The sequence below is a fragment of the Enhydra lutris genome, unplaced genomic scaffold, assembly GCF_002288905.1.
Source record: "Enhydra lutris kenyoni isolate GAN:26980312 unplaced genomic scaffold, ASM228890v2 scaffoldscaffold54, whole genome shotgun sequence".
NCBI lineage: Eukaryota > Metazoa > Chordata > Mammalia > Carnivora > Mustelidae > Enhydra > Enhydra lutris.
Genome location: NW_019154138.1, coordinates 8,689,031 through 8,700,319, shown reverse-complemented (window position 1 = coordinate 8,700,319; position 11,289 = coordinate 8,689,031). Strand labels below are relative to the sequence as shown.

The window sequence follows — 11,289 nt, the reverse complement described above, 5'->3', positions numbered from 1 at the left end:
GACCTGAGCCGAAGGCAGCGGCTTAACCCACTGAGCCACCCAGGCGCCCCAGGCCCTTGTAGTTCTTATTATGACTGCAAGATACCATTAGCAATAACCATCAGGAAAGTTTGGGGAAAAAGGGTTTCTACATCCCAGGTCTTGGAAAGCACATGGAATACCTGGGGCTGCACAGTGAGGTTATCAGTAGGATGAAAGTGTAGGCCTCGGGTTCTGCTTTTATTAGGGTGGAGGATGAAGCCCAGGGTTTGTGGGCTCACTATTGGTGAATTTAAAACATAAGAATAGGGGCGCCTGGGTAGCTCAGTGGGTTAAAGCCTCTGCCTTCGGCTCAGGTCATGATCTCGGGGTCCTGGGATTGAGTACTGCATCGGGCTCTCTGCTCAGCGGGGAGCCTGATCCCCCCTCTCTCTCTGCCTCTCTCTCTGCCTACTTGTGATCTCTTTCTCTGTCAAATAAATAAATAACAATCTTTAAAAAAATAAATAAAACATAAGAATAGAGGGCACTTGGGTGGCTCGGTCACTTAAGCATCCGACTTTGGATTTTTGCTTAGGTCCTAATCTCAGAGTTGTGGAATCGAGCCCTGTGTCGGGGCTCTGAGCTCAGCAGGGAGGCTGCTTCTCTCCATCTCCCTTTGCTCTCCCCGCCCCCAACTAACCCATTCCCTCTCTCTAAAATAAATAAATCTTTAAAATGTAAGAATAGGAGTTTAAAGCACAGGAAGAGAAAATATAGCCTACCTTACTTGGTCAGTTACCGAAATCAATCAAGATCTCTGAAACAAACTGAGGGGGTTGCTGGCTCCTCAGTTAGTCGTGTGGCTGGCAGTGTGTTTATCTGGGAGTGGTGTCATCTTGGAGGTGAGTACTTTGGCCATCGAAGAATGCAGGCACTTGTACTAAAAGAGAAAAGCCGGCTGTCAGGACTTACACTCCAGTAATCAAGGGCAAATGCATTTTAATTTATGATAAAACTAAATGTCTCGATGCCAGGAGATTGTGTAGCTAGATAATTTGTTTTCATAGAAGATGTCTTTACAAGATTTCAGAATCCAGTGACTATTTTATTACATTGAAGTGTCATACTTAGAAAGGGGATAAATACTCTTTCAATAGGGTATGAGTATAGTCACAGAGAAAAATACCCGTTTTTCTCTGAGGTTTGGTTTCTTTGGCTGGGGAACTCTAGCATTTTATTTCTGAGGTCACTGTATCTGGTGGTTCTCACCTTGAAGTTTTCAGGCTATTATATTTGATGTGGGAGGGTTTTGCGGAATACAAAATAAAATTAGGTTTGCTGATGAAAAGTGTGTCACCGTGTAGCGTTACTGGAGGGTGCCTAGGATCTTAACATACTTCTGTAGTCCCACACAAGGCTAATTTTACTGGTGGTGTGATTTAAGGGTGTTCATTAGGGAAACAGACTTTAATTAATTAATTAATCATCGACTTCCCTTATGAGGAAGGGAAGTGAGCTTTTAAAAAATATAGTCATTTATTTGACTAAATGGTCACAAACGGGAACTTTGTTCAAATGTGATAGAATTGGCTGTAGACACTCATGTTTTGGTCACATTATTGTTATAAACTCTTCTGGTGCACAGATGGTAAGAAGTAGCTCCGTCCTGGCCTTGGCGACAATTTTGATACCTAAGTACTGACAGGTTGCCAGAGGTTTTGGGGGCCATTGCTTTGGGGTGAGGCTCTCCTTCCTAATGTGATATGTGCCCATGTCCCCAGATACTAAAAAGACACAGAGGAGGTGAGCACTTTTTATTCAGTCCCTCCTTGAATTCTTAGAGAAAAGATAACATGTTATGGGATGGGAAGTCTTCTTGAAATCTTAGAAGAAAGTTAATGTATTATTATAAAATAGGAAGGAACCTTAGAGATATTTCATCCAACCTTGGTTTTGTTAGTTCACTTCCCGTTAATGGACAGCCCAAATAGTTATTGGGTCTGGCATAGTTAGGACATTGTCATTTCCTGAGAGAGAGCGCGAAAGAAGTGTCCAGCCTCATTGGGAAAGCAGAGTACAAATAGTAGAAGGTTGGAGAAGCTGAGGTGGTGGGCGTACGGGAGTGGTTGTAGGTAAGTGAGGTAAAGAGGAGAGTGAGGGCATGAGGGGTTGTGATACTTAATAAGAAAGTGGTGTCATCATGGGAGGGTGCTTTCAGCAGATAAGGGGCTCAGGGTAAGCTGGAGGGAGAGGACCTTTAGTTAGAGTGAGTTGTTTGAAGTCAAGAGTTTGAAGAGAAAGCCAAGGTTATGACCATGTTCGTGGGTAGCTGAAGTAGAGTTGAGAGAACTGATCAAATTCTGTAGAAGATTCAGATTCACAGGCGGCCAGGGTGATTCAGCCACATGGATTCTGAAATAGTTGAATGGAGTTGGAAAGGAAGATGGCGGGCCATGTGATGGGATCTTATTTGCAAAGGGTCATGACCAGGAGCTGGCTAGGTGACCATGTATGTTGATGAATTAATGTTCACAGCAGAACACGCTTAGAAGTATATCAGTGAAAAGGTAATGTCAGCAAACATTTCTCTATATTTAAATCTCACTATCGGTAAATAGAAGCAAAAATCGCAACACATTTGCTACATTCAGAGTGCTTCTGGTGAATTCTCACAAAATATGCTAAGGATATCTTATTCTGGACTTTTTGGTAGCTCCTGCCTTCGTTCCTGGCTAGAACAAGACACCTCCTGCCCAACATGCAGAATGTCTCTCAATATTGCCGACAATAACCGGGTCCGGGAGGACCATCAAGGAGACAACTTGGATGAGAATTTGGTGCCTGTGGCAGCCGCCGAAGGCCGACCTCGCCTAAACCAACACAATCACTTCTTCCACTTTGATGGTTAGTTTCAACCTCTAAAGCTGTACCCGAGGGGCTTTCTCCCCTAAGAGGATGCTGTTTTAATTATAAATTGCCCTGCGTAGGCCAATTTACTAGAAATATTTCCCTCTTAATTGAAAGTGTTCAGTGGGTGCGGATAGCTCTGGGAGTTACTCTGTGCCAGGCATTTGCTGGATTTTCTGCAAATGTGTGGGTGGGGGCGGGGAGGAGAAGGTGGTCCAAGTACTGACTCAGCCATGCCTGTGAGGCACACACTGAATCAGTTTACTGGTTTACCGGCGCCAGTGATTGGTTGCGTCAGTGCAGTGCGTAAGCGTATAATGCAGGATCGCGGGGCAGCCTTTGCAGTGAGTACCAGAAGTGGAGTCTGAGCCAGAAACTTTTCCTCACCCATAAAATATGGGTGTTCTACCTCTCGGCAGTGTTGAAAGGAGTTGTAGTAAAAACTACATTTAAAATTCTGAAGCCATGGGCTCCACATCGGGCTGGTTGACCGTCTTTCCTTAATCCACGTTGAGATTAGCTGTTGTGGATTCTCCTCCGTTTTTGATACCACTGAGTTCTGTGAGTTCCTATTTGTTACCGTGAAACAGGTGTTCATGGAATTTTGTTGGGAGCTGTGCTGTTCAGAACTGGGATTTGAGTTTCCAAGGGTGGAGCGTGGCAGGAGCCATGGCGTGTTGGGGAAACTTCTGAGAGGAGGATCAAGGACAGCAGAGTCCGGTCTCTGAGAGCGGGAGATGAGGCCGCTTGGCTGGCTGGGCCACAGCTGCTCGAGGGCTTAGAGGCGGTTGCTTTGTTGGCTGTCAGTTAAGGCCTCTATCAGGTGTGACCTTGGAACGGCACGGGCAGATCGTACACATGGGCCCGGCTGTGTAGTCTGTTACTTTACAAATTATTACTAAAAACTTAGAACAGAAAAGTCAGCTTTGTTTCTCTTTGGTAAGTACATGAAATAATTACCCAGTTTTTTGTTGGGCAAGGCCTTGAAACCTATTTAGCCTGTTTTATATTCCAGGCCTTAGTGCCTCTTTGGGAAGGAGACAGAAATAACCCCTAAACTTGTGGCATTGATAGCAAGTTGTTTCACAGCCAATACTAGGTGGTGTTTTGTTGTTACTGTAAAGATTTTTACTTGAGAGAGAGTGAGCGGGGGAGCAGGAGGAGAGAGAGGAAGAGAATCTTGGGCAAACGCTGTGCTGAGCACAGAGCCCAACACAGGGCCCAATCTCACGACCCTGAGATCATGACCTGAGCCGAAACTCAGAGTCAGACGCCCAACCGACTGAGCCACCCCGGTGCCCCGGTGGTGGTTTACCTTCGGATCCCCTTTTCTTAGGGAAATGGCAGAAGCAGCAGACTTCTTGGTGCTTTGAGTCCTCAAGCCTGTGGCATGGGACACTCTGAAAAGAATTTTGAATTGAATCAGAAAATCAGGGTCTTCAAATCAGATGATTAAATAGAAAATACTTCTTGAACGTCGTTATGAAAGTGACATGTCTACATGAGTTGTAACTGTGTATAGTGTGAAATTGAAGAGCACAGACCCCTCTTTGTAGCGATTGCAGAACCTTGAAAAAGCTCCCTTATTTGCCAGGCTACGAGCAGATTGACGTGTGGACCCAGAGCCACGGGAAAGCAGGAGAGCCTGGTGGTGAAGTGTTCTGGAACCTGATTCCAAATCCTGACCCCCATAATTAAATTGTATGAACTTGGGCAAGTTATCTAACTTCTGAGTGCTGTGGGGGCAAAATGCCATGGGCACTGGGATCCCACTAATTAAAATGGGGATCCCAGTAGATGACGGTACCGTGTGTACCATGTGAGGCTTTAGACATGAGCTCGTCCACATGGGACCCTCGGAACAAAAGGCCTGGCCTGTAGTAAGGCCTCAGTGGAACCATCTGGTGGCCCTGAGTGGCGGACACAAAGTAGACAACACGGGGAAAGGGAGCTCTAATTTGTGCTGGTTTCTCGTTTGTCTTAGGGTCCCGGATTGCCAGTTGGCTGCCGAGTTTTTCCGTCGAGGTGATGCACACCACCAACATTCTAGGCATTACGCAGGCCGGCAACTCACAGCTGAACGCAATGGTAAGGGGTCCTGAGCGCGCCAGGGTAGTGACCCACCGACGAGGGGCTAACGGCGTGCGCGGTGCGCAGGCTCCCCTCAGCGGAGTAGCAGGATTCTCAGGGGCATCTTCTGTATTCCCTGGGACCACTTAAATTCCTATGTTTTCAGACTTGGAACCGCTTTGGAAACCGGCTTTCATTTTCTTTTCTTTCTTCTTCTTTTTTTTTTTTTTAAAGATTTTATTTATTTGACAGACAGAGATCACAAGTAGGCAGAGAGGCAGGCAGAAAGAGAGGAGGAAGCAGGCTCCCCACGGAGCAGAGAGCCCGATGCGGGGCTCAATCCCGGGACCCCGGGATCATGACCTGAGCCAAAGGCAGAGGCTTAACCCACTGAGCCACCCAGGAGCCCCTAAACCAGCTTTCATTTCTATTGCGTGGCAGATAATTTATCCTTTTCTAAGCCCTGCCACACTCGCTCCGTCATGCTCTAGGCCAATCTGGGGGCTCTCCTGGATTTTAGCCAGAAGTATTTGGAGATTCAGTGACTAGAGAGAATGATGGGTCTTTTATTAAAAGTTGTATTGGGCCTACGAAATGTGTTTTCCTGACCCCTGGCCTCCTTCTTTCCCCAAATACATAAGCACACACGTGTCTGTGGAGGTACGCGGGTATACTTTGAGATCTGAAGGCACGCATGCTGCTGGCTCAAGGGTAGTCTCCAAATATTCTCTGTGTTTTTCTAAAGCTTTATTATGTGTGTATTTTTGTTCTGTAGAGTTAGAGCAATATGTTTATCATTGCAATTTACAGTTCACTGTGATAGTAAATGCAGGAGTCTGAAAATGCTCCCTACCCCGGTCCTGCTGAGATAGGGCCTCCGGCTGCCCTCGGTAAGCCTGGTCAGTGCTTCAGAGTGTCCCTGGTTCATTGTTCATTCGTGTCTTTCTCTTCACGACTTTATTCGACAAAGCTGTCCTGAAAGCCTGTTCCTGTGACAGGCACCGTGCCCTGTATACAGTCGCACAGCCCCTGCCAGATAACAAGGCGGCTGTGGGCCCTGCTTCCGGGGGCATAGATTCTAGCCCGGACGCCTGATTACACACAGAAATAAGGGAGCTCACTGCCGATGCGGTGAGGGCCACGCAGGGAGTCAGGCCGCCGATGTGGCAGGGTAGGGGCCGTGAGGGCTGTGTTAGGGGAGGCAGCCAAGGACTTCTCTCCCAGGGGTGATACCTCAACTGAAACCAAAGGATGAGGAGGAGGCAGTTGGGGGAAACAGTGGAAACCGTGGGTGTGGATGCTGGGAGGCGAGAAAGCACTGCGGGCAGAGAGGTGGCTGGAGCCTAGCAAGTCGGGGACCAGGACCGTGGCGAGAACTGAGCTTGCAGATTCAGGCCAGGCAGGGCTTAGTAGGCCACAGTACGGTTTAAATTTTTTTTAAAGATTTTTTTTTAAAAGATTTTATTTACTAGAGAGAGTGTGCATAAGTCGGGGAGAGGGGTAGAGGCAGAAGGAGAAGCAGGCTCCCCACTGAGCAGGGAGCCTCATGTGGAACTCGATCCCAGGACCCCGGGATCATCACCTGAGCTGAAGGCAGAGGCTTCACCACCTGAGCACCCAGGCACCCCTCCAATTTAGGTTTTATCTTGGAAGTATTAGAAGGTTGTTCAAGGCCTCTTTCCTCCCCCAGCAGACGGACAGGACATTTAACAGAATGATTTGCTTCTGGGAGACTGGATTATGGGGGGGCCAAGGGGAAGCCGTGAGCCCAAGTGGGAAGCAGCAGCAGTGCAGGTGAGAAGGGTGGTGGTTGGACCAGGCTGTTGGTGGTAAAGATGAAAAGAACAGGCCGCGTGCAGACACTTGTCAGGAGATGAACTGACGGGCCTTGACGATACCATGCTTTGGGTGGAGGGGTGGCAGGTGCGGGGAACGGAGAGCGGAAGCCATCGCAGTGGGTTTCGGTGCCACCGTGGGGCAGGTGGGAGGGCCGCGCACCGAGCCAGGTGGGAGCAGGACTGGGGCCGGGGCCTCGGCAGCCCCTCAGGCTGGACGGGAGCAATCCAAGCGGAGATGCCACGGCGGCATCTGGCCCTCGCTGAGGAGCAGGTGGTCTCTGAGGCCTGTGGGCTTGGATACTCGAAGCAGACTGGAAACGCATGGGAGCTGGAGAAGCAGTGGGATAGAGGTGGTGGCTTGAGAGGATTATGGCATCAGGGGAGTTTTGGTTTTCTAAGTTTTTTTTTAAGGTTTTTGAACAGGCCATTTATACACAGGTTTCAGAAGCTATGGAGAAGGAGCCAGTGAAGTCACGCTCCCATCCTTTCCTCCGTGCACCCAAGCCCCTGTCCCAGGAACAGCTGTGGGATCAGTGTTTGTCATTTCGTGGCTGGCCTGTTTTACTTGCCACGGTTCATCCACATTGTAGCAGGGGCCAGAACTTCTTTTGTTTTTAAGGCTCACCAGTACTCCTTTGCTCAGCCACGTCAGCAGTGCATGCATGACGTCATAACGGGCGCACATGGTCTGCAGTGTGGCAGTCTGATGCGGCTCGTGTCTGGCTCTGCGAGTGGACTTCGGGCCCCGGTAGCTGTCGGGATTCTGCCAGTGGATCACCTCACTTGCTCCCTAAGAAAATCGGAATTCTGGGCACGTGAACCTCTAGGACGAGGCTGGGGTGTTTAGACTTCTCAGAGGGGCTCTGGCTGTTCTTCCTCCAGCTCCATGATGGATTGGAATAGCCTATTTTTAGCACCCCAAGTGTACTGGCCCCATACATTTTTTTATAAAGATCCAGTATTGAACTCACTCGATTTTCTGGAAGAAGAGCTTTGGTCTAGTAAAATGAATCTCGGGCATGTTTTTATTTGGGAAATGAAGGGAAAGCTGTTTTAGAGAAGAATGTTATCTGATTGTCGAGGTTTTTATGGACTTCTCTCCATTTAGCTTTGATTCAACCTGGAGGAAATAATGCTCAGTTCGCACTCCTGTAAACCCTGCGGGGTCCCAGGCGTGTGGGGCCCGTGGGGCCTGCGGCAGGACTCTGCTTGTCTTGTCCTCTTGCCCCAGCGAGACACTAAGCACCCTGATCTTGGCTTTCAAGGCCCTGACGTTGGATGCCTTCCCCTCTACTAGCTAGAACACTGTGCTCCTGCCGAGCTAGTGCCCCTGTAAGCAGACTTCCTTGTGCCTCTAAAGCAATCCCATTTTTCCTGCTTTTTTTTTTCCTTTTGATTGTTGGGATTTTCCACAAACAAAACCATGAATATAAACATTATAAAACAAATACACATACTTGAAAAAAACAAAGTCTGGACCCCTTTGATGTGAGCGTGGGTGGTGGTGGGCGGAGACCCTGTGCCGTCTTCCCTACACCCCAGCTGCCACTCAGCCCAGCGTGGACTCGCTGATGTTTCTCGACTGTGGTCTGAAACCTACAGCTCTAATGTTCCAAGTTTACATTCTTTTTAATTTTCTTTTTCCCGCTTGTAGTATAATTTATGTATGGTAGATTCACCCTTTGTAGTTTCTGATTCTATGGATCTTGTGACTCCTACAATTGTGTGGCCGTCACCATCCTCAAGATAGAGAATGGTTCCATCTCCCCTGCCCCAGATGACATCATGCCCCTTTGTCATCACTTTCTCTCCCCACCCCCAGCCTCTGACAACCACCTATCTGTCTTCTGTCCGTTTGATTTTGCCTATTCTAGAATGCTGTAGAAATGGAATTCTATAGTACATAGCCTTGTGAGTCAGGCTCTTTCACTTACCCTAAGGCATTTGAATTTTGTCCATGTGGCCATGTATCAGAAGTTTGTTCTTTTTTGGTGGTGTTCTTTAAGGAGGACGCTTTTTTTTTTTTTTTTTAAACCTGAGTTATACCGACCTTTAAAATGAACACTTTAAAACTGGAATATTCGAGTTGAGCCTGTTTTGGGTCCAGCTGGATTTCGTGTTCTTTTTATCTCGAAAGTGATGCTGTCCCAAGTTACCTGTTTGGCATCCTGGAAAAATGCGAGAAGGAGTGAGGTTGACAGGGACGTGCAGAATAGAGAAGCCTCTTGCTCGTGTGTTCAAGGCCAGATGCCAGGCTCAGTGCGCAGAGCTCGCTGTACACCACAGCCCCGAGCAGCAACTCTCGAGAGTGAATGTCTCGTGGCCTCTGTGTTTGTGTTCCTCCAGGCTCATCAGATTCAAGAAATGTTTCCCCAGGTTCCATACCACCTCGTGCTGCAGGACCTCCAGCTGACCCGCTCGGTGGAAATAACCACAGACAACATTTTAGAAGGACGGATTCAAGTCCCTTTTCCCACACAGGTAAGTGCAAAATAGATTGTCTTCACAAAGATTTAATCCCGTAGATTAACTTTTTCGTTCCTTAATTGAGTATCAGTCATGATTGATGAATTCCCTAACTTTGCGCATTTTAACTGAGGACAGACCCATCCCAGGGGCTCGGAGGAAGACAAAGACAAATGTATTGGGGAACATGTTTTGTACATACGGACACCGCAAGTCTGCCCGCTTTGCCTGGCCCTGCAGGTGGTCATGGTATCGGTTCCTCTCGGACGGATCAGCAGCCTTTTTCGTAAAGGGCAGATAGAAATATTGTAGGCTTCGTGAGCCGGGGTCCCTGTTGTAATGTCTCTGCTCTGCCATGGTAGTGGCCATGGACAGTATGTGAGTGTGTGTGCCTGACTGGTTCCTAGGAAACATTTACAAAAATAGGTGGAGGGGGGTTTGGCCTGCAGGCTGCCATTGGGTGCCCCCAGCTGTAGAAGGCAGTGCCCTCCGCCCTCCGTCCCTGGTTGGCTCTGCACCTTGGTGTGATTTTTCCATCAGGTGTGGCTGCTCTGTGATGCTGGGACTCCGGACTGCTTTAACAAGGACAGATTTCCTGGCCCATTATATAACCTCTTTGAGTACAAGGGGTAGTAACGTTTTACTTATTTATTTACTTAAATTGTATGATTGAAGGGTGGTTAACAATGTTGTCTCAGTTCCAGATGTATGACACAGTGGTTTGACCGAAGTATTAACATTTTGAAGCAGGCTCTCTGGCAGGCCCAGGGGATCAGTACATGACCAGGGAGTCATTTAACAAGAAATCATTCAACTTTGTGCATAAGAATATATGGAAATCTGTTAACAAAAATCCTAAAACTTGAGAATCTTTTAAGAGAGAACAAGCCTGGAGTTTGGAGTCAAATGGGCTGACGTTAGACGTGGCTTATCGGCCCTTCCCTGTTTGACCTGGCTGTGGACTTCGGATTATCCAGCAGTAGACCCTGGGACAAGGGTTCTAGTGCCAGTGGGTCATTTGGGAAGGTTCTGGGACACAGGCAGCAGGTGGAGCTATGAGATGGGTGGGGGTGGGGGGAGGCAGCCAGTAAGGGCTTGTTAGAGCAGCTTAGTGTCCTGGATGACTAGAGCTTGATCCTGTGGGAGGCCTCCGGAGGGTGGGGAGCGGGGCCGTTTGGATGCCACTTCCCATCTACTGCTGGCTGAGGGCCACTTGAGGGGGTGGGGTGCACGGTGACCTTGTGCAGGCAGAGCAAGTTCTCAGCAGTGATATGGAGCCTGCCCAGCCAGCACTGAGGTGGCAGGACCTTCCAGGGAGATGGACAGGGCTCCAGTGCATCTGTGGCCTCGGCCAGGATCTCAGACTGGCTGCAAATGAGAAGAACAACAGTAGCTACTTCACAGGGTGTTAAGATCAATGAGATGGTCCTGTCGGGTTTCCGCAAGTGCTCAGTCAGTGTGACCTGCTGTCGGTGTGTTCCCGTCGTGTGGTCACTGTTCCTGAGGGAAGACGGAACGGGAGCCAGGTGATATCTGAAGCTCAGGCCTCGGGCTCTCTTGCCTTATTTTTGCTGTCAGGAGCTGCTTCATTGCTGCTGCAGACTTTGTCAAAGCCCAGGCAGTGCTGGGGACCCGAGCTCCCTCCGTACCCCGGGTTCTCCCTAGCCCTGTTCCGTAAGCCCCGAGCAGCTCCGGACTGTCTGTGCTGCTGTTTGCCTTGCAGCGCTCAGATGGCATCAGGCCGGCATTGAACAGTCCTGTGGATAGGCCAAATGGAGACCAGGAGGAGGGAGAAGCTTCTGTGCAGGTAAGGCCTGCACCCTGGGGAGAGAGTGCGTGCGTTCCCGGGGGCAGTCGTGTGTGCCTGGCGGTGGTCTTCAGTCCTGCCTCTCGTGTTCATGAAGCCTTGGGCCGGGGTGGCAGAGAAGGCCCTGTGCCACAGCGTCCTAGGATTTCAGGTTAACAAACAGATCGGTGCCCTCAGCATGGCCTGCGTTTCTACCCATGGCCTGCAGCCCGCTCCCTGGGCATTATCCTCAGGACCTGG

The 11,289-nt window shown here is 49.0% G+C and overlaps 1 protein-coding gene across 1 annotated transcript in view; it reads left to right on the top strand.

The window, feature by feature from the left end:
- The window catches only part of LOC111157345 (autocrine motility factor receptor), a 41,879-nt gene that overhangs the window by 25,775 nt on the left and 4,815 nt on the right, over nucleotides 1-11,289 (top strand). The window contains exons 9-12 of the mRNA XM_022518672.1: nucleotides 2,675-2,865; nucleotides 4,853-4,956; nucleotides 9,123-9,257; nucleotides 10,966-11,049. Coding sequence (XP_022374380.1) covers nucleotides 2,675-2,865; nucleotides 4,853-4,956; nucleotides 9,123-9,257; nucleotides 10,966-11,049 — 514 coding nt within the window. The remainder of the gene's footprint in view (nucleotides 1-2,674; nucleotides 2,866-4,852; nucleotides 4,957-9,122; nucleotides 9,258-10,965; nucleotides 11,050-11,289) is intronic.